This window comes from Chanos chanos, chromosome 3 (assembly GCF_902362185.1).
Source record: "Chanos chanos chromosome 3, fChaCha1.1, whole genome shotgun sequence".
Taxonomy (NCBI): domain Eukaryota; kingdom Metazoa; phylum Chordata; class Actinopteri; order Gonorynchiformes; family Chanidae; genus Chanos; species Chanos chanos.
In genome coordinates, this window is record NC_044497.1 from 49,379,898 (window position 1) to 49,401,719 (window position 21,822).

The 21,822-nt window shown below is 40.7% G+C and overlaps 2 protein-coding genes across 2 annotated transcripts; one reads left to right on the forward strand and one right to left on the reverse strand.

The window, feature by feature from the left end:
• Positions 1-870: 870 nt before the first annotated feature.
• LOC115808345 (beta-1,3-galactosyl-O-glycosyl-glycoprotein beta-1,6-N-acetylglucosaminyltransferase 4-like) lies at positions 871-2,881 on the reverse strand. Its single transcript, XM_030769686.1, has 3 exons — positions 2,842-2,881; positions 2,378-2,444; positions 871-2,149 (listed from the first exon to the last, which is right to left on the reverse strand). The coding sequence occupies exon 3, from the start codon at positions 2,146-2,148 to the stop codon at positions 883-885; it is 1,266 nt and encodes a 421-aa protein (XP_030625546.1). The 5' UTR covers position 2,149; positions 2,378-2,444; positions 2,842-2,881; the 3' UTR covers positions 871-882.
• Positions 2,882-13,753: 10,872 nt separating this feature from the next.
• On the forward strand, positions 13,754-21,487 carry smarcb1b (SWI/SNF related BAF chromatin remodeling complex subunit B1b). Its single transcript, XM_030768786.1, has 9 exons — positions 13,754-13,840; positions 14,308-14,419; positions 14,610-14,739; positions 14,831-14,968; positions 16,537-16,664; positions 16,912-17,078; positions 17,894-18,084; positions 20,721-20,852; positions 21,040-21,487. The coding sequence occupies exons 1-9, from the start codon at positions 13,757-13,759 to the stop codon at positions 21,077-21,079; spliced, it is 1,122 nt and encodes a 373-aa protein (XP_030624646.1). The 5' UTR covers positions 13,754-13,756; the 3' UTR covers positions 21,080-21,487.
• The last annotated feature ends 335 nt before the right edge of the window (positions 21,488-21,822 follow it).

Here is a 21,822-nt window from a genome sequence, read left to right on the forward strand (position 1 = left end):
CAGTAACAACACTAAAATGTTTCTGGAATGTTCTACATCAGTAACAGATTTCTGTAATGAAGTCTGGTGCTCAAAGCTATGGGTCAGACATGTCAGTGTTCACATTGCCAAAACACCTAACTTTATAGGAAAAAAATCTATAAACAGAAAAATAGAACAAAACCTACATTTTGAAAATTGTGATCTATCAAACACTCCAAAATGAAATTTACAAACAAGCCCTTATGCATAAATCCCTCAAAATTTATAGGGCCTTGAGTAAACAATGCTAAACTGGAATACATAATTGAAAACAGGGGCAAACCACAGCAAAACACAGGGTTTCCTGACCCTGAATATGAAACGTGCAGACACTGTGAAATAACCTTCAAATACGATACAGCAAGGAAATTAAAAATACAAATGTACAATATAGATAAAAAATCCAGTTTTCAATTATTTAAAATGTGCCTTATATCCAGCAACTGTTTTACATAAACATCAGGAAAACTGGTTTTAAGAGATGGCACATCATCAAAATAAAACAACACAAACTAATTTGAGTTCACAAACAGTACAAAAGCCTTTGGAGTATTCTTATTTGTCAACCATTTACATCAGCTTGTCTTCATGGACTGTCCACAGTTTTAAGAAATAGGACGCCTATACTTGTGTATAATTCTGAGAGGAAAAACTGCAGAACTCGCTATTTATGTCGAATCATAAACACTCCATTAGCATTTCAAGTTTAATACCAGGATACACTATATTTTCAAAATACACATCCAGTATTCAATAAATTGTGTTAAATATACTTACCGAACAGCAGCACAGCCATTCCAAATCTCCAGTGACCAATGTCTATGTGTTTTAACAGATGAAAAGCATATGGAATAAAATGCCTTATGACATACTCATTACCAGCTGTCTGTCCCATATTTTCTGCTCTAGACATTCAATAAGAACTGGGTCGACCTTGGGATCCAGTTTATTGGCAAACCAGTGACCATAATTTATGAGCCACCGTAGTTCTGCTGCTCCATAGATGCATACACTACGCTTATGCATCCCCGTGCAAGATGGGTACAGAGACCCCTCCAAGTACTGCCACTTCACCAGGCGCACTTTACTCTGCAAGTCTGTGATATCAGGGTCAGACCTACTCACTCCACCAGGGACTCCAGGAACACGGATCAGGGTGGCCCAAAAGTGCTCATCTGGTGAGTATGTATCCTCTGACCAGGCCAAGAAGTCCTTCACAAGGGGGCTTGTTTGAACAAAACCCACAAACTCTCTGGAGAGCACAAAGTATGCACTTCCCACGAACACTTCGATGTTGTGTGGTGGCAGGTCTTTTTTCTTTGAAGTCTTTACTGGAAGCTTCTGATACTCAAAGTTGTAGTCCTTCAAAACATACTGGAATTGGAAACGTTTTTTCTTCATCTCGCTGGGTCGAGTGCTTTCTAACATGTTGGCCCCGTTCAGACTTTTAAGATCAGCAACAAGCTCTGAGTTGGAGCGCAGGGGAAAGTCCTGGCCACAAAGGTTTATGACATACATCCATTTTACATCTGACTTCAGAAGATCTGATAAACAGTTGAGATCTGCCTTAAGGCGTGTGATGCTGGCATACTGCACCCTCTCTAGTTTTGATGCAATAAGAATGTTAGGTAAGCACCGTGACAGTCCCTGCATGGCAGAGATAAACTGGGCAGATGATTTCTGATCATAGTGAATGCAGTAAAGGTTTTGAGGCACATATATTGACCTTAGGAGTCTCTCCACCATAGCTGCATCTTTGTGAACAACAAGAGAGTAGGCCAGGGGAAATTCTTTTTCAGCTTTTGAGGTAGGGATGTTGGAAAACCCTCGTGATTCAACATACCAGCCACAGTCTGAAGTTGCGTTAACTACGCTATCATCATTTTGGACCAAAGTATTTTTCCTTCTCAGAGTCAGAGTCTTCCCTATCTCCACTGGGTCCATGTCATAAATAGCAGAGCAGTTAATGCTGTGTTCCTTGGTCAGCTGAAACCTCTCAATCTCTCTTGTGGTCCCATTGTCATCAACTTTTGAGAAACAAATGAACAATGAAAACATCAAAAGTGATGACAAGAAGATCAAAAGGAGAGCCCTTTTCATTTTGTTTTGACGGAGGCATCTTCTCATTCTGTAATAAAATACAGACGTGTAATTAATTATGAGGAATTAACAGTAAAACAACGGAGTGAACATGATCGAAATTAAATCCACTAAACAGAGCACGAGGTCTTAGTTTAATTTGAAAACAGGCAGAATTTTTCCAATTTCTGGTTCAAACACTGTCACTACATCCAAATAAATCAATTTATCTAAACGTTCAAATCCAGTGGAATCATGTGAAAAGCATTACGCTTACCTTGCGTAGCAATGGTCCAGCTACTCTGCGAGAATCCATCAAATACTTTCAAACGCTATCACAGATCCTGTAAAATCAAGCATTTATGCTGCGTAATCGAACGTTTTATATAGATGAGAGGATAAGATTTTCTGAACTTGTTAAAAAAGAAAAGTCTTGGAGGTGGTAGCCAATCGATTTCAAGGAAATAATTATCTGAAAGTAAACACTCCTTAAGATGGGTGTATCATGATGCATCTACGTTTTGAATTAAACAAATAAAACTGATTAAGTGCAGGATGTACTGATTCAGTGTACATTAAATTAGATAAAACGGGACTGGAGCTCTTTGACAGAGTACATGAGCAAAAGAACCATAACTGTCCTGAAATGTACTTCAGCTTCCGGTAACTGCTTGCTCCTAACTGTTTTCCAGCACTCTTACTAAGGAGTTAAAAAAAAATTAAGAGAACATGAGTACTTACTTTGGTAATAGCATGTTTATTTCGTTTCCCTCGTCTGCAGTCACCGAAGCTGAGTATGTCTTTGTTATTTCCCCTATATTTAACGGCTCAATAATCCGATTTTATTATTAGAATATGTTGCCGAAAGGTTTTACTTTCATCGATGAAAGCTAAAAATGGACAAAAAAGTTTAGTGTTACGCGTATCCCGTTCATCAGACATGACGCGCTTCTGCCGTTCAAACTAAGATGATTGGTCTTTGAGTTGGTAGGCTGAAATAAACACGGAACAGTGCTTGTCATCGAGTGGCTAAACCAAGAATTGCACACTGAAAAGTTTGATGTTAGGTGGGGTTGGCTAACAGCAAAACTATGCTCATGCAATGGGACCATTTAGACCTGTTGTATGGGGGAATTTGTCGTGAAACATATCAAACTCTAATTTAAAGTTCAGTTTTGTGAATCTTTTTAACTAACTACTTACAGACGGTAGTCCTCGTCAGGTTTATTATCAGTTCACTGCTGCCATTTATAGCACATAATGCCAAGAGATAAGCAATGGGCACTGCTTTCTTGCTACTTTACCTTTTCTCAATCTTTTCCATAGTCTAAAGAACATAGTCTACATAGTCTTTTGTCTTAATTTGTGATGCAGGATTTAAAGAGTGAGCTGAGTCAAATGTACAGCACATACAAGAATGCAGTTTCTCACGACAATGATGTACTGTAGATGTCCGGAAAGCAAAGTCCACAGAACAAAATCCATCATCAATCAAAATAAACCCATCAAAACACAGATTTTAAGTACAGGTTAAATGCCTAGTTTAAAGAGGGATACAGAATGTGTTGAAAGCAGATAGTTCTGCACAGGTGGAGTTTTTGAGTTGCTGAAGCAATGAATGTCCCGTCATGTATAAAAAAGCACCTGGGCATTATGTTAGTTAGCAAGGCTAGAGTAAGAGATTGCTCAGGAGACTGACTTTGAAAGAGGGGCCATTACTAGGGCGTGTTTGGCTGGCTTGGCTGGAGCTTTAGTGAAAAAATATGCTTGATGTTCTAGTGTTTCATGAGAAACAAAAGTACTATTAGCATGAAATTTTGAAGGAAATATATTACCGGCAAGGGTAAACTATGAAAGCACAAACTCTTAGATTGTGATCTTCAACCACTGGTTCAAGATGCAAGCCAAAACAGCTGGGCACCCTGAGGTGGCAAGTTGAGATCTTAGCATTACTACCAGCTGGGTCAGGTGTCATTAAGATCACAACTGGCCGTGAGCTTGGAGAATCAACTGGACGACTGGTTCTCTCCCTGCTATCACAAGTGACTAGCATCAATAGCACACCTGTGCCTGCAGGCAAATATAGGAAAATTGCATTGCCGTCTACATGTGTTCTGTTGATGCACTTTTGGTGTAGACAGTATTATCATGCTACATGTAAATATTGAGGTCCATATGTGTCTTTGTTTTGGAAATACCAGTGCTGTACATAACACTGTGCCTTGTGAGAGTGATCTCGTGCTGTTAACAGGAGTTCAAACCAACCCATAGAATTTTGAAATAAACAATTTGTGGACATTCAGAGAGACTGTATGCAAGTGCAGGCAGACCTTAAGTCAAAATCCAGATCCAATCCAAATACAAAGTTAGAAACGGCGGAGTTTGTTACACAGTAAATGTCATAAAATGGGAGGGGGTGTACAACTAAGTATACAGTATAGCTGCACTTACACTCATGTTTAGGTTACCGTGCATCTCTGAGACAACAACAAGAGCAAGACCCAGATCCAGAGAATAAAAGGATGCTTTTATTACAAGTTATAAAATATGCAAATAAAATTTATAAAACACAAATACTAAAACAATGGGCTAAAAGGTTGGCATCTAAGGGTGCTGCCTCACGGGCATCAAACCATTCAAAACGAACCACAAACAGAACAGTTTGCTAATCAAACCAAACAGTAAAAACCGATAAGCAAAACATACAAAAACGTTGGCCACAGCAATCGTATCTAAATTACAGCTAGTTTATGATCAGGTGCAAAAATCATAAATAAAGAAACCCAACCCACACCACAGTGAGCACATTAATAAATAAATTTACACAAATGACTGCACTACACACAATACGCACTGCAAACTAGAGGTCTTTTACCCGCCGGATGAGCAGCACCGAATCTAAAATACAGCCCAGTAAAACTACAAGACAAAGCAAGTAAAAATGGAAGACATAAAAGAGTCAAAAACCCCACCTTCATTGCCACCTGCTGCACATCCTTCGTTTAAAAGTTACAGTCTTTGATAGGAGTCGACGTAGGCTCCCTGCGTCAACGGAGCTCTCTCTTGGGTGAGCGGGCCAGCGACTGGCCGTGTTCCGTCTCAGGAGCGGGTTCTTTCCAATCCGCAGGCTGCTTCAGCTTCGAGAGCAAGGCGGGAAGGACAAGCAAAGTGTGTGTAAGTACCGGGTAACGTCGGTTTAAAAGCCACTCACGCCAGCAGTGTAGGGCAAAGGTGTCAAAATCCAGTCCCTGAGGGCCATTGTCCTGCAGTTTTTCTTGTCGACCAACTAAATCCAATTTTTGATTGGCAGAAAAGCGTGCACACCTGTTTTCAAGGTGAAAATCAACAGGTAACTAAGAGGTGAAAACAAAAACCGACAGGACCCCAGTCCTCCAGGACCAGATTTTGATATATGTGGCATAGGGAGTTCACACGTTCCATCGGAAATGGAATCGCGAGCGACGGGCAAAGCTGTTAGTCACTCCAAGGTGCCGGTAAGTACGCAGTTGGAGGGAGACGAGGACGCCATCTTGGACCAGCACCATTTTATAGCCTGGTCCCGCCCGTCACTAAGGTTACCAGCTGGCTTCAGCTGGGCTGGCACCAGAGTAGAAAGAGAGAGAGAGCAACCAAAGGAAACGCGCTGACGAAACCCAACAGCCCATGTTCCACACACTCTAACATTGCAATAAAACATTAAATTTCTGCATCCTCCGCTCACTCTTAGAACTGTCCGTAAACAGGATGGTATGGGAGAAACAAAATGGATTAATTAAGAACAGAGAAGCAAACCAGAGCAGGGATGCTAACAGAGAAAAGGGAACAGACAGGTTAAACCGGAACACAGTACACTTGAGTGAGAGTCAAGTTGTTTCCCATGGTAAAGACAGAGAGGTACATACAGGAGATCTAATTAGTTAATGAACACAGAACAGGTGTATATGATTAGATAATGAACTGGTTGAGCAGGTGGCTGCTGAGTCGCAGAGCACTGGTTGGTCAGAAGAGAAATACAGGCAGGAACCCGGCCGACAGGACTGGAAACAACAGGAAAGGAGCGCTGGGGAAAGCAGGTGACAGGACCAGAGGCCCAGACAGACCCAGCCAACAGGACTACAGGAGCTGGTGGCAGAGTGGACAGCAGGACTGAAGGAACTGGAAGCCCAGGCCACTATGGACAAAACACAAAATCAGAAATTAGAAAGTAGGCTCGGGTCAGTAAACAAGAATAGAGGTGTTAACCAGAAACAATGCAGCTTAGTACACTCTTGTATATGAGAGACCGGTATACATGATAATTAGATAATGAATTGTTGAGTTGACAAAACAGAGCATTGTTTAGTCAGAAGAGGAAAAAAAAGGTGTGACACGTACTATTGTCTTTGTGTAATTAATAAGGTAAAAAAAAATGTTGATTCCCCTCATACCTTGGAGCTAATAGAGTGCGGCTGCATAACCTTAAATTTTATCAGCGGCATGTTTCGGAATGCACCTTTTCTTCTTATCTCACTAAAAAGATCCTTTGTGGACTTGCTGCTGTACATCAGCTTAAAAAGAGGGGAGCACTGAGAAACTAGTTCTTTGCATATTTGAAAAACATTATTTTATTTCAACTTTTTATAATCTTTGGTCACTACAAGTTTGCAATTTGGCATAAATGTTGCATTAGTATCTGCGTAGGAGTTAAATACATCCAGATGTTGCTAGAGTGAGCTAAACAGTGTTAAGTGAGGGATCCTCTGTTTATCGTCCAATTACACAGAGTAATGTGCAATGGCCCACATTAGCAGTTGACAGCTCTTGGGATTTTTGCCACTGTACCCTCCTACTGATGTATGAATGAATAACCAGAACCATGACCTCACCTCAAAACTTAGGATTTATAACCTCAGTGTTAAACACATAAATGCATTTTGGTTATTATACGTTGGGTATTTTGATAACAGGGTTACTGTTGAGCCAAAAAAAAAAAGCACTATTTTAATGTTTGCGCTGTGTTTCTGTGCTTTGTGCACATATACATGGATGGAGCATGCACGTTTGTGTTTAACTGTTTGAGTCATGTTCCATAGCAGGTCTCATTGTAAAACAGCAGTTTAAATGTTGTCGTGGGCATTATATACATATAGTTTGACTCTAAACTGTTTGTCAAGCTTAGGAGGAAAAAGAGTACTAGCTCTTTACCTTTACTGTGTAAAGGAGTGTGTCATTTTAGAGTTCATTTTTGGAGTTTAGTTTTTCGCTTCTAATTCTGGGGAATGGCAGAGGTCCCCTGACTGAACAAACTGCTCATTCATTTCTGGGACCTGCGACTGCCGTCAGCATACACCAAAGCTGGATTTGTGCCATGGCAGGGTGGTTTTTTTCCTGCTCCAAAGGAATTTCCTCTTAAAGACCAGTATTCCTGTAATTTTTTTTTACTGTCAGATAGGGGGGCGGGGGGGGGGGGGTATTGAACGCTTAAAGATACTGTTTCACTGCAGCATTGTGCAGCACACTGTGTATGGAGTGCTGTGAAGTCGGAGACTGGATGCAAATGCCTCCAGTTCTCTATTGAAATCCATATCGTAATCAACTGTGATCAATAAACAGGCAAAGTCTGGAACAATATAAACCGGACACCAGGCAGATCTGAAGTTAAAGTCAAGAACAAGCTTGGATGTAAAAAAAAGAGAACAGGGACAAAGAGAGGAAACACAGCTTAACAAAGGGAACAGGGTAAACAAGGCTAACTGGGAACAGGGCTGTCGGGGCTAACTAGGAAACAAGGCCAACTAGGAACAAGGCTAACAGGAAAACATGGCAACAAGGAACAGGGCACCGCTCTGTACATACAGCTAAGACTTTGCAAGGTTACAAAAGAAAAGACAGGGGTATATATACACAGATACAATGAGGGAACAAACTCACAACAGTTGCGCACAATGATTGGCGAACAAAGTGATTATCCACTCAGATCCAACTTTGCCCTGATTGGCCAAGAGACATGTAGGCAGAGACAGAGACCTGACACCTTTCCAACATAATGACTTGATTAGTGGTTTGGCAGATGCATGTAGTTTTGTTTCAGGATATGAATCCTATTGTGCAATTATGACTGCATCATTTGTAAGCAGTGAGACAAAGCTTGGGAGGGTGGCTCCATGAAGTAGGCAGATTTATCTCCTCAGATTGTACCAACTACGCAAGCATGTACGAACACAATCCCTGTCTTTCATCCTAAAGTGCCATTTGTTTGAGTGCAGTAGGCACACATTCACACATACAAGCGACATTTGTATGTTGTCTTTGTTTTAAACAAAAAACTCAGAGAGAGCCATCCCATAGGGCAGAAAAAGCAATGCATTACTGTATATTAATGTATTAGTAATATGTGTAGGGCTGTGTGTGTGTGTGTGTGTAGGGCTGTGTGTGTGTGTGTGTGTGTGTGTGTGTGTGTGTGTGTGTGTGTGTGCGCGCACGTGCGTGCGTGCGTGCGTGTGTGTGCGAGCACTCATGTGCATGTACGCGTGTGGATGTGCTTGAACACACACACAGCCCTGGCTGAGCTATAATGGACCCTGTGTTTTTATTCCCTCGTCAGAATACCACAGGGGTCCGACTCAGTCCGAGACCTCTTTCCTTCAACACTGAAGGAAGCTTGTCTAGGCCATAATTTATTTGCTCTATTGAGCCCTACATGTGTCCTTCACATTTCTGAAACACTGTGGTGTAGCTGCACACCAAAGCACTTGTAAACAGAAGAAGATTATCAGAAATGAAGGAGACTGGAAGCTGAAAAGTATTTTTCAACCCTGTTTGACTTTTGGTCTGCTCCATTAAGATTTTTTTTTTAATCCTCTGAAAAGACATAAAGTAATAGGACTTACCTAAGAGCTCTCTTCACCTTCACCAAATAAAATGAAGATCTTTCAGATCAGGTAATGCAAACTGCAGCAAACATTAGATTAGTATTAGAAACCTACGAAAAAAGCGAGAGCAAGAGTTGCATAAAATACACATAGAAAGCTCTTCTCTCAACAGAGTTCACATTTTGACCTTTCCTGCCAAGTTATCTTCTTTGGAAAAAAAAAAGGCAACTTTCAGGCCATGTCACTCAGCTTCAGGCAATGGGATGTAAGAGGGGGAAATGACAGTTTATAAGACATTTCTTTGTTCTAAAGCAACTCAAGGGATCTAAAAGATTTTGAGAAAGAGCTGGTAGTTCATGCTGGAGTAGCCTGCAGTTTCAGTTACAGAGACAGCACAATTATACCTTGCACGCTTGAAGAATGAGACTATTAACAAGTGTGTACCATTGGCAATGGGCTTATTGTAACAAACTTTTTTTTATGGTACACTACACATTCAACAGTTAGCTGCCATCTGCCAGCTCTTCTTCTCATCTTCCTCTTCCTCTTCCTCTCACATCCCCCTCCATGCCCTCTATGACTCATGTATTCGTAGACATATTGACTGGCTTTGTAGCGCCTCCCTGTGTGTACTCCATATCATTACACTTAGCAATACGAGGACAACACAAGCGAATAAGTATTTACATGAACATACATCTGCAAATATGCATACAACAGTAATAGATTTATACAACAGTAATAAAATAATAACAAAAATATTTGGAGGGCAAGTCTGTTTCCAGGTCTATGTTTACACAAAGGTTTCCATATATGTGCTTACATGTCTATTGTCATGGTGATGCCTCACTCTCCTCCCTCCAAAAATGAATGGTATTGTATACCTCAACAAACACCTCACTGTTTTCCAACCGATTAGATTACTTTGAGGTAGTATCAACGTTATCATATCTGATCTGGGTACTCATGCTTCATTTAGTCACGCTATATAACATTTATCTTCCATTAATGCCATTGGTTTGTCACAGATATCATTGTACACCATGATCCTCTACTACTGCCTCCAACATAAACACATGAACCCTCACTGAAAATATGTTATCTTTACCACATTAAATAGCCATTAAATATTGACTTAACAGATATGCTATCAAACATCAATGTTAAAGTTTGTTTTTTGCCTGTTACTTGGAGAGCAAGCACTAAATAAACAACAAGGCCTTGACTAAAGGGTGGCAAAGTCTGTTCAAAGCATTAACTCTTCTCTGTGCCACTGGGCTATCATTAACTTTTAGCCTTTGTCAGTTGCACAGTAACATTATGCTACTCTGTAACTTTCAGCAGAAACATGAAACTACTTGTGAACTTTCCAACGTAACATTATTAACTATTCTTCAGCTTTCAGTCTTTGCCAATAACTTTGCCATCTGTTTAATTCAATTTATTTGTACAGCGCTTTTCAAAATTGTCTCAAAGCAGCCTTACAGCGATCAGTGCCTAAACCCCCAGTGAGCAAGCCCAAGGCAACAGTGGGAAGGAAAAACTCCCTAATGGAGTGAATAGGAGGAAGAAACCTTGGGAGGAACCAAGACTAAACAGAGGGAGCCCATCCTCCTCTGGCCAGCACATAAAACAGCCATTCACAGTGTGAAAAGAAAGTCCTTCTTTTTGCATATAAATTTGTTTTGCACTTACAGATGGCATAATTTAAGTCATGAAATGCTCTGAGTGTATTCTTCAGTTGTCCATATGGGGCTATCCTCAGCAGCTGCGTGCGGTTTCCAAGTGCAGAGAACTCCAACCAGCAGTAGGGAATCAGGATGGATCAAGTCCGGAGAGCAGAAGGGGCCAGGATCACTGGTATCTCAGGAGGAGCATGTATAGCTCAATGGAAAGAGAGAGGGTGAGAAAGAGAGAGAGAGAGAGAGATTGTTAAGTAAGCTCATTGTCACTTAATGATTAAGGACAATGTAAGTCGTGTGCTGAGTGCAAGCACGGACTCCGGCAAGACTAGCTATGACAGCATAACTGAAAGGGAGAGCCAGAAGGTTAAACAGACATGAGGGCAACCTGGGACGTAAGGCGGCCAGCCACTCCACCAACAACAAACCTGAGCAAGTCGTCACCCATTTGCCCCGCTGTGAGGGCTCTGATGCGGGAGTTGGGGGATTGCTAATTCTACCTGAGGCATCCAGACTTTCCCCTACAGAAACTACGCTGCTCTCGCTCTCGCTAACCCTCTCTAACATCTGGATGTGCACCTCTAATGCCGTAATCGTCTCTGTCAGAGAGCTAACTAATATACACTTATCACAAACAAAGCTATAACTAACGACAGAGGAATGGCTAAACATCCTGCACTCAACACACTAGTGTATCAACCATTACAGGTTAACCTGAAGTATAAGTAAAAACGTTTTGGGTTTTCTTTTAAAGGATATTTTCTTTCAGCTGCTGGTGGTGCCAAGGAATCTTCCTGATCACTTTTATCAGCCGATATAGCTTCTGTAACCTCTTCTGACTTCTTATCACCCCCCCCCCCACCCCCCATGTGATGACATGCTGTCTTCTTCTCCAGCTACCTGTGGCTCGATCTCTCCATCCTGCCTTGAATCCCTGAGCACTGCCACTTCTTCTGGACAGAATTCTGGGGATTCTGGTCTCATTTGACTTCTAATATTTCTTTATACAATGGGACTGACATATTTCATCTTGCGGAATCACCAGGCATTCTTCCACACTCCTTTGGAACTCTGCAGGTGCATTTGATAAGACAAAAGGAATCCAGATCCATTCATCTAAACCCCAAGGCATTATAAAAGCAGTTAGAGGCCAGCTAGACTCCTCCATGAAGCCTTGGTGGTATGCCTCGCCCTGGCCCAAGACAGAAAACTAGATGCTGCCGGTCAGTCTTTCAAGCATATGTTGTATGTTTGGAATGGGATGCTGGTCTGGGGTGTTTTCCTTTTTTTGTTCAATTCTTGTTAATCACAGCTGAGGCAGAAACACTCCAATCTTTCTTTTGCGTGCACACAATGGGCGAGTGTGCTGAGTAGGATTTTATGATCCTTCTTCTGTTTAACAGATCTTCCACATTCTGCCTTCACCTCTTTATGTAGAAGCTTTGGTAGACGTATGCTTTACCGGTGTGGGCTCATTCAGGTGAATCTGGAGCTGGAGTGACGGAGGAATGCGTCACAAGTCATGTTCATCATGAGAAAAAAGCACTGCTCTCCTCCCTCAGAAGCTGTTTCACTTGCCGCTCCTGTTCAGATGTCAGGAGGTCCAGGCCAAATAATAATTAACAAAAACAAAAATTATTTAACGTGGGGTGTCTGTTTCCATTTCTGTGTTTTCATGTCTATTTACATGGCGACCCCACGCATATACATGAACTAAGAATGAAAAACATCAAAAAAGGTTCATCAGAGGAAGAGACGAACACATCAGTACACTGACCAAAAACCATGAAACAGCAGTATATATAACAGTCTGTTGTTCATGACAGTTAGGCCATCATTTATTATTTATTGCAAAATAAGCACACAAGTTCCACAAACATACATATTGAGTTTAACTTTTTTTTTTTTTTAGTTTACATTTGGCTAAAAGCGCTTCTCTGCACATCTCGTCAGACTTTATAACTTGAGATCAATGCACTGCTCCATGGTATTCACTCAGCGCCATGCCAGGTGTGACTGCTCCAGGACAACATGCAGATCATTTGTAGTTATATCAGTCATCTGTGCACCAGTCATATTTTTGCATACTGCTGACACATGCGACTTCCTCTTCCCTCTTGTCAGATTCCCGTGCAGGGCCAGCATGCATGATGCCTGGGCCTGCGACAAAATTATTTCAACGGGCCCCTGTCCCCACCCCACTGAGTGAGGATCACACTCTGTCCTGGTTAAAGTGGGGCTTGCCACTGAGTGAGGATCACACTCTGTCCTGGTTAAAGTGAGGCTTGCTACTGAAGCAACAATTGTTCCTCTTATCCATCGCATCCTTGGCAATTACATTACTATGTAACTATGTAATGGAGTAATGTAATAAGCTGCAAGTCACATCCCTGCAACGTGAAAACGGGATACTGTACTTTAAGGACACAGCACATTTTACTGCTACAGAATAGCAGTTGATATTGACCATTCCATGAGTTTTTGTTCATTTGTTTATTTTGTGTTTTTAAAACATTTTGACACAACTGTTAAACTATGATGTAAACAAAATAGTAATAGTGGATAAGTACATTATATATACTGTCTAAAGAACTGAACAGTTTTCATTTCAACAAGAAGTTCAAACTTTTACGGGGACCAAACGCATTTACCTCACTTTTACAAGAAGGGAAATGTTCAAATGTGCTCTATGAAGAGAGGACTTCTAAGAACTAGGCGTACGACTTCAGAGTAATAAATGAGTACTAATAACTGTTAGACAAACATTGGCCAAGATATTTTAAAATGAGCCATACAGCAAGTACAGTGGAGCTCATGGAAATGGAAAGAATCAAGCTTAAATCGTATTTGTCATATCGAGGTTGGTACAGGCATATTCTGTGGTTTGATTTAGGATGTATCAGCTAACACTGACACAACCCTGACACAAATGCACATTCTCAATTCGCAGGATATGCTAATTAGTTTCACGACATGGCAAACGTTCTTACCACAGTCACCGCAGTCCCGTTTCAGTGCTACAATATTCTCTATAGTTCACCTGATGGCACTATTACGTCGGCTTTGTCACCATTTCAATATTTCAAAAGAGCATGCGCAGTACGGAGCACCGCTGTAGTCAAGATGGCGCTAAGCAAAACCTTTGGACAAAAACCTATAAAATTCCAGCTTGAGCAAGATGGGGAGTTTTATATGATTGGATCGGAGGTATGTATTGCACCGTACATTTTATATCGCGAAAGTCTGGGTAAAAGCATCACTGTTAAACAAAGATTCCCTTTTACATTCAGTGCTCCGTCCCGCTCACCCTTTGTTGTGTGTGTACTGACTCCATTCTTGAATGAGTGGGTGAATGAATGAATACTTGTACACTAGAAACCATTACTCGTGGTTTAAAATGAGCAATTATAGTATGTATTATAAAATACGTTCCAGTGCCAGATTGACTGCACAACCATAGATTTTCGCTATAAGGTCCGATGATGCTCGTTGGTAGCTAATGTTGCTAGCTAACGTAAATAAACTGGATATTGCCTCGAGATCTGCAACTGAGCACCATAGCTGCATTTTAATTGCTACGTTATGTCCCAGATTTGTAATTCAACTAGCTAGTAATAAAGAAGCGCTCATATGTTCAGTGGGTTTGTTAACTGTTTTATCTGTCTCTTCAATAGGTTGGAAACTACCTGCGCATGTTCAGGGGGTCATTGTATAAAAGGTATCCATCTCTTTGGCGAAGGCTAGCATCAGTTGAAGAAAGGAAAAAAATTGTAGCATCGTCGCACGGTAAGTGATTCGCATCCTTCGAGCTATCTGCCCCTTTGTTCATAACTTGCCCTTACTGTTTTCAAACCCTTTGCAGTATTATGTCCAGAAAGCTGTTGTAAAAGTAAGAGAGAGCTCTTTTTTAAACTTTGTAATAGTCGCATAGCTCTGCTTCTGGACAGCAGAATCGGCAGTGTCTTCTTTGTGTTAGATCATGGTTACACAACTTTAGCCACCAGTGTGACTCTACTGAAGGCGTCTGAAGTTGAAGAGATCTTTGAGGGGAATGATGAGAAGTACAAGGCAGTATCCATCAGCACAGAGCCACCAGCCTACCTCAGGTAACTTTTGTCTTTTCACCTGCTTTGCGCTGAGTTTGTGAAGGCTGTGTAATTTGTAGTTATGTCTTGTTTTCCTGTCTATCTGCATCAGGGAGCAAAAGGCAAAGAGGAACAGTCAGTGGGTCCCCACCTTACCCAACAGCTCCCATCACCTGGATGCAGTGCCTTGTTCCACCACTATAAACCGAAACCGTATGGGCCGTGACAAGAAGAGAACCTTTCCCTTATGGTGAGTTCAGCATCTATGCCATTACTGTATAAAATACAGACTACATTAGGTCCCAACACTTCTGAGTTTGAATCCCAGTGTTACCATTACTTTGGAAGGGTGATAGCTAAGGGCATAGTTGGCCAAGAGGATTTCTCTGGGAGGGTAAGCCAGACAGTGACTCACTGTGCTAGGGGAATGTCCGTGTAGGTGAAGTTTAATTTAGGGAGATAGTGTGGAGTGTAAAGAAGGTTTGGTTAGCTTTGTATTTATCAGAGGATGCATGCTCAAGTTCGTACACTCCCGCATTTCTCCAGACATTGTGCCGTGGTTTTGGTTTACGAGAGTAAGGGGAATCTGACATGCCACATTGGGAGAAAATGGAGTGAGCCCCTCCTCCAAATTCTGTGATTTATCAAATCCTTGAGATTACCCGTATATGAACGCTCTCACTCACTCGTGGCTTGTCGGAGAAGAGTCGACATTAATTGATGTGTTTGTCATTTAGCTATCACAAGAATCACTAAAAATGTGATTCTTTTTTTTTTTTTTTCCCCACGTTATGAGTAGCCTGTGTTATGTTGACTTTCTTTCACGTTGCTTGCCTATATATCAGATGTGAATTATTTGGGTGTTAGGCAGTGGGAACAGTCTGAAGGCCACGTGAATCTAAGAATTGTGCGTGGGAACTGATCCAGTGGTTTGGTCACATAGCGCCTCTTTTTGTCTTCTCTGTTACTTTGGGTCAGAAGATGAAATATTCTGGGAGTAAATCAGGACACTCTCTTGTTTGTGTTGGGAGCACACATGAAATCATATCATTCATCACTGTATAACTTTTCAGCTTCTTTTCTGTCGGTTCTCTAAAAAACCGAAATGCCCTTCATAGGCACAACTGTCTCTGTAGAGAGAACTTGGCGAGTTTCAAACTCTTCTTATCAAAACTGCCTTATCAAACCGCTTTTTGTCTGCCAGAAATTTGGTCTCAGTCATTAATCGAATTTGGACCATCCTCTTATATAGATAATGATGCGAAACAGTCAAACAACAACTATAGTCTGAGTGATGCTCAAAGAGAGTGTTCATTTAACCTTTTCTAAACTGCTAGATCTTGGGAATAATACAGGAAGAGACATTTTGTGAGTCTGGTGTTAACAGTATCGTCTATAGTGTTCAGCCTCTTATCAGAGCAGCTGCTGTTATGGCATTTGTCTAAGGAAATAGCTGTGACTAACCGAAAAGGCTGAGTAAGCCTTTTCCGCCTTTCCTTCAGCCAAAACAAATATGTTTTTATTATGTCTCTGTCTGTGCTGTCATTACTTCTGAAACAGTCATTTTTAGTCTTTTTCACCCACAACAATTACAACCACGCATTTGAAAAAAAAAAAAAAGAGAACAAAACAAAAACAAATAGTTATAATTTGGGGTGTTGATGTTTGGTTGGTTGTGAGAGGGTTTTTTTTTTTTTTTAATCTCAGAGTGAGGCATTCATTTCTTTCTCCCTCCCCTGTTTTTGATCCCTTTTCCATCACACGAAACATGTCATGTTATTGACATAATGAGTTTGTTTGCGTTTCTTACGCGTGTAGTTTCGATGACCACGATCCTGCCGTGATCCATGAGAATGCTGCTCAGCCAGAGACACTGGTCCCTATTCGCCTGGATATGGAGATCGACGGGCAGAAACTCCGAGACGCTTTCACTTGGAATATGAACGGTAAGACGTCTTTAGAATATCTAATGCTGACACAGTAAAACAAAAATAATCTCTTTTTTTTTCCCCCATTGAGATTTTTGGTAAGACACTGAAAGACTTTCAGGAAAAGAGTGTGTGGACTGATACAATTTTACTGACTGAACCCACCTAACGATTTGAACCTTGTGATTATTAAGAAGAGTTCCTGAAACTGTGATCTGTGTTTACTCGAGCTACTTCATCCTCCCCTTCCATCTTCACACCACAGAGAAGCTGATGACCCCTGAGATGTTTGCTGAGATCCTGTGTGACGATTTGGACCTCAACCCCCTCACCTTCGTCCCCGCCATCGCGTCAGCCATCCGCCAACAGATCGAGTCATATCCCACTGACAGTATACTGGATGAGCAAACTGACCAGAGAGTCATTATTAAGGTACGTTTCAGTCTGTCACTGGGATATGGCACAGTTAGTCCTGTTAAACGCAGACTCGCTGCACCCAGTCACTTTATTCAGCGCATCTGAATAGACTGCAGTTAGGCTAAAGATAAGAGATTTTTTAAGGTGACCTGGCAAACATGTGGAAAGTTTGTCTGCTTTGAAGAGCTTCTTGTTTATGGTTTTTTTTAAACAAATAAAGACGTAATCAGTCAGTTAAACATCTCTGACCTATAAAATCATAACGTTACGCAAACAAACAAAACGGAGCACTGGCCAAAACAAAAAAAAAAAAAATCCTACTGGTAAAAACACTGACAGACCAGCTATGAGGGAATGCGTCCAATAACATTTTCTTTGATACACGCAGACGATAACTAACATCATGCAGAGAAATATGAAGCAATAGCTGCTTAATTACTTGGCATAATTTAATGAATTCCAATGGATTTCGCCACACTAATTTAGGCCATCCACTTATTCCCCGTAAAAATGTTGGCATCTCCTTCTCTGACGTCAGAAGGAACATTGGAACATTTTATTCATTAATTTGATGTAGCTTGAACTAGTTTTGGGTCATGTTGAGCTTAAAGAATTTCTATCATTTCACCATTATCCAGTAATGCCCTCACATTATCAGAAAGACTGTAGGTTACAGAGGGATCATACAAAAGTCACAAGTGCTGTAAAGTTATTAGTTTTCTTCTTTTTTTTCCTCCACTCATTAAAGGAAACATTGATATTATTTCCAGGCGTCGTTGAATTACTTACCCCGCTTTGCCCTGTTTATTTGTTTTTTGTGTGTTGTTCAGTTAAATATCCATGTAGGGAACATCTCCCTGGTGGACCAGTTTGAGTGGGACATGTCTGAGAAGGAGAACTCGCCGGAGACGTTTGCCCTGAAGCTGTGCTCTGAGCTGGGCCTCGGTGGGGAGTTTGTCACCACTATCGCCTATAGTATCCGGGGACAGCTCAGCTGGCACCAACGGACGTACGCCTTCAGGTGCGCTCTCCACACACGCAGGCATTCACAACCGCATGCACCAAAAGATTTACCGTTACTCAAGTGGGGTTTTTTTTTCCCCCCTTCACTGCCGTCTCTATACGACTCTCCAGAGGACATGGAGCGTTCTCGAGCGTGACACAAGTAACCTTTGACTCCTGTAGCATAATTAGAACCAAAAGGGGTTTTACTGATGTAAGGTCAAAATGTCACTGACCAGTACATTCAGTGTTACGGTGATCTCTCAAGAGATGAGCCTGCTGCGTTGATGTTGGTGCATTAGCCCTATCCAAAAATGTCTTTTGTAGGACTGCCGCGATTAGTTGACGTTATTGATGATGTAGACGCCAAAAATGTGTCGACATCAATATTTTAAACCAACGAATCTTTTTCTTTTAAATTTTTATGAATTTACCTTTTTGATTTCTAAAAGGCTTCAATTCATCACAACACGTTTTCCTTCAATATCACGACGTAAGTGCGATAGATTAATCGACTATTCAACCCAATTAGTCGATAATCAATAGAAAAGTAGTTGTTAGTGGCGGCCCTAGTCTTTTCTCACACCTAGTCACAGTTTATAAAGGCAATTTTGGATATTGAAGGCCATTTTGGATAAACAAACAGTGTTCAAAATTTATAGGTGTTTATGTAGTTTCTGCACTAGCACTATCCTCTAATAAAATGTTTATTACAGTCTCTAAATTTTGGAGAAGACTTATGTATGTTGTTTTTATCTTTAATTTAATTGCTTTGTATTCTTTCAGAATGTAAATAGTGTTTGCACTAAAGGATGAGTTAGGTTTCATATTGACATTCACAGCTGTGTCTTTCCCAGTAGTCTGCAGAGAACGCCAAACACAAAGTAATAAATATTTTTTATTGTGTCACTATGAAATGAAAGGTTTTGGATTAAGACATGTCAAGTGTATTTCAGAATTTGTGTTTTTGGAATACAGTTTAAAGTGTGGAATGTACATTTAGTTTGTATGCAGATGTTTTGGAATTTGGAAGAGCTTAACCACCCCCCACCCCACCACCCCCAAGAAAAAAAAAAACAGCTTATGCACGCTTTTACCCCCAAAGTCTAATGATGTGGATTGTCACTGCAAGCACAAACAAGTGCACACACACACACAGAAACCCACACACACCACGTCCTGTTTACAGCACTGACTTGGTATTTCACAGTGTGTTATGTTACATCCGTTAACTCCTCACAGCAATCTCTTTTATCTGTCAAACAGTGACAGACCAGCCCAGTAACGCTCTCATCTGCACTGTTCATTGAGCCAAGTTTTATATTTCAAAGTCCTAATGGCTAAATCTGTCGGTAGACAAATCTTGGTTTTTGGGGGTATTTTTTTGCAATACATAGATGGACAGATACCTTTAATATACCTTTCATTTTAATCTTTTAAAATTCAAAGATTCTCAACAGGATCTCTAGTAAGCGTTTATCTAAAAGACGATAAACTGTGAGGGCAGAACGGCCAGCGATAGCTCGGACGTAATGGGGGATTTTGCTCTCTGTGTGATATGGGTGAATATCATGCAGTCTAATTCATTTAACTGCCTCACACAGTCCTGCACGGTACATCCTACTGCATTTGTTGTAGCTTGGTTTAAGACAGTTTTGCTGGAACCAAAGGTGTTGCTTACTTCTTTTATTTTTTATGGTCACACAATCAGTGCTTTTAATTCTGGAGGTTTTATAAGCATTGATTTTGTGACAGCATTCTTAATGATTTTAAAAATATAAATGACCGGTTTGAATGTGGTGTTTTTGTTTTGTTTTTTTTTCTTTCTCTATTGTCATTAACTTCATCATCGCTTTTCTTTTTTTTTTGCTTTTTTGCTTTGCAATAATCTTCTAATTTTTTGCTTCTCCCACTGTCTGTTCCAATAGGTCTGATTTCAGGTCAATATTCTAAGTGAATTTCTTGAACTTCCCTTCCTCTTCCCCTCACGTTAGTCCCACCCCCAACTTCATGCCCTGGGAAGCTGAGTACTCTAATCTCTTCTATTTTTATCTTTGACTTTTCACAACCCGTTCCCTAAATACGGATAAAGTTACTCAATGTTTATGTTAATACATTTTACATCCAAAATAAGAATAGAGTAAATGATGACTCTAGCATTCTTGCTGTCTGTATAGAAAGGGCACTAAATTGATTAAGTATGCTATGTAATGTTGTCAACATTCAGTGATTTTTTTCAATTAAATTAGAAAATAATGTAAGAAGAAAACACTTGGGGTATCAGTGATGTTTTTGGTTTTTCTTTTTTGTGGTTTGCTGTGGTTGTGGTCTTGCATGTGTCAGCATGGCTGTAACAGTTTGATTTCTGTATGGTATGTCAAATAGTGATTACAGTGAGTACACTGCTCACTTGTGAAAAGTCCCTGTTATACTTTTAGTAGTTTGTTTCGCATTTATTTCTCTGGGACTAACAAAAGAGGACATATATTAGATTAAAAAATTTTGTCTGAGAACAGTAAAGATTATGGTTTATCACCTCTGTGCCTTTTCATTAGATTCTTCAGAGGAAAAAGGGCTTTCTGATGCCTCCCATGATGCATTTCTGTCATGCATTTCATTCCTAACATCTTTTGATGGCTTTGTTATGTCCTGTAGTGAGAACCCTTTGCCTACTGTGGAGATCGCCATCCGCAACACAGGTGATGCCGACCAGTGGTGCCCCCTGCTGGAGACACTCACAGATGCTGAGATGGAGAAGAAGATCAGAGACCAGGACAGGAACACAAGGTAAGAGGAAAGCTTGTGTACATGAGAGAGAGATAGAGAGACAAACTATCAGATCTAATCTCTACAGTCTGTCTCTACAGGCCTGACATCGGTTAATTTTCATGACTAAATCTATCTGTAGTTTGTCTGTGCTGTTTAACTCAATGTCTCGCATGTCTTTTTCTTCTTTTTTTTTTTTCTTTTTCAGACGGATGAGACGACTTGCCAACACTGCCCCAGCCTGGTAGAAGAATGACTTCCGTTACCTCTCGATGAGCTTCAACCTTAAAGACTCCCAGGAAGACAGGGGACTGCTGGAGTGACACGCCACACCATACATCACAATCCTCCAGCTCACAGACCTTCTCTTTTCCACAACAACAGCATTACAAACTGTGCACAAACTGGGGATCAGTGTTGGTGTCCCACTCCTCCACGATTAGTAGACCTCCGCTGGACCTGCGCCGGTTTTAAAAAAAGAGACTTTTTGTAGTCACTGTGTTTCTGATCTGAGCTCAGGAGAATATACAGTTCATCTAGACGTTTGGAACTTAGTTACACACGAATTGTAGAGGAGTAACAAGTGATATTTTCTGAAATAATGTGCTTTTTTTTTCTAAAGGTGCTGAATTTATCTCCTGTGAACTTGACGTTGCTTTTTTTTATTACCATTAAATATACTGTTACTAATAGATTGATGTATTTTCACTTATTCTCTCACTCCTTTGCTCACAAGTACTTTTGAAAAATGGCCAAAATTTTTTGTTTGTCTATGACCTCCTATATAAAGCGATTTTTAACGTGTCCTTTGTGTGGTCTGTATGTCATCCAGTTCATACCTCGAACGGTTTTCAAACTCCCAAGTGTATATATAGATATAGATATAAATCAAACCAGCTTTTGGATGCCTGTCAGTAAATAGTTAAAACCCAAAGTCCGTGCACCCAAACTTTAAAGGGGCTATATAGAACTAGCCGAATTTTCCACTGTC

Excerpts from the sequence above, each read along its gene's own strand:
- LOC115808345 (XM_030769686.1), bottom strand. The coding sequence starts at position 2,148 with ATGAGAAGATGCCTCCGTCAAAACAAAATGAAAAGGGCTCTCCTTTTG.
- smarcb1b (XM_030768786.1), top strand. The coding sequence starts at position 13,757 with ATGGCGCTAAGCAAAACCTTTGGACAAAAACCTATAAAATTCCAGCTT. Across the intron at positions 13,841-14,307 it reads TTTATATGATTGGATCGGAG|GTTGGAAACTACCTGCGCAT; the intron begins GTATGTATTGCA and ends TCTCTTCAATAG. Across the intron at positions 16,665-16,911 it reads TTTCACTTGGAATATGAACG|AGAAGCTGATGACCCCTGAG; the intron begins GTAAGACGTCTT and ends TTCACACCACAG.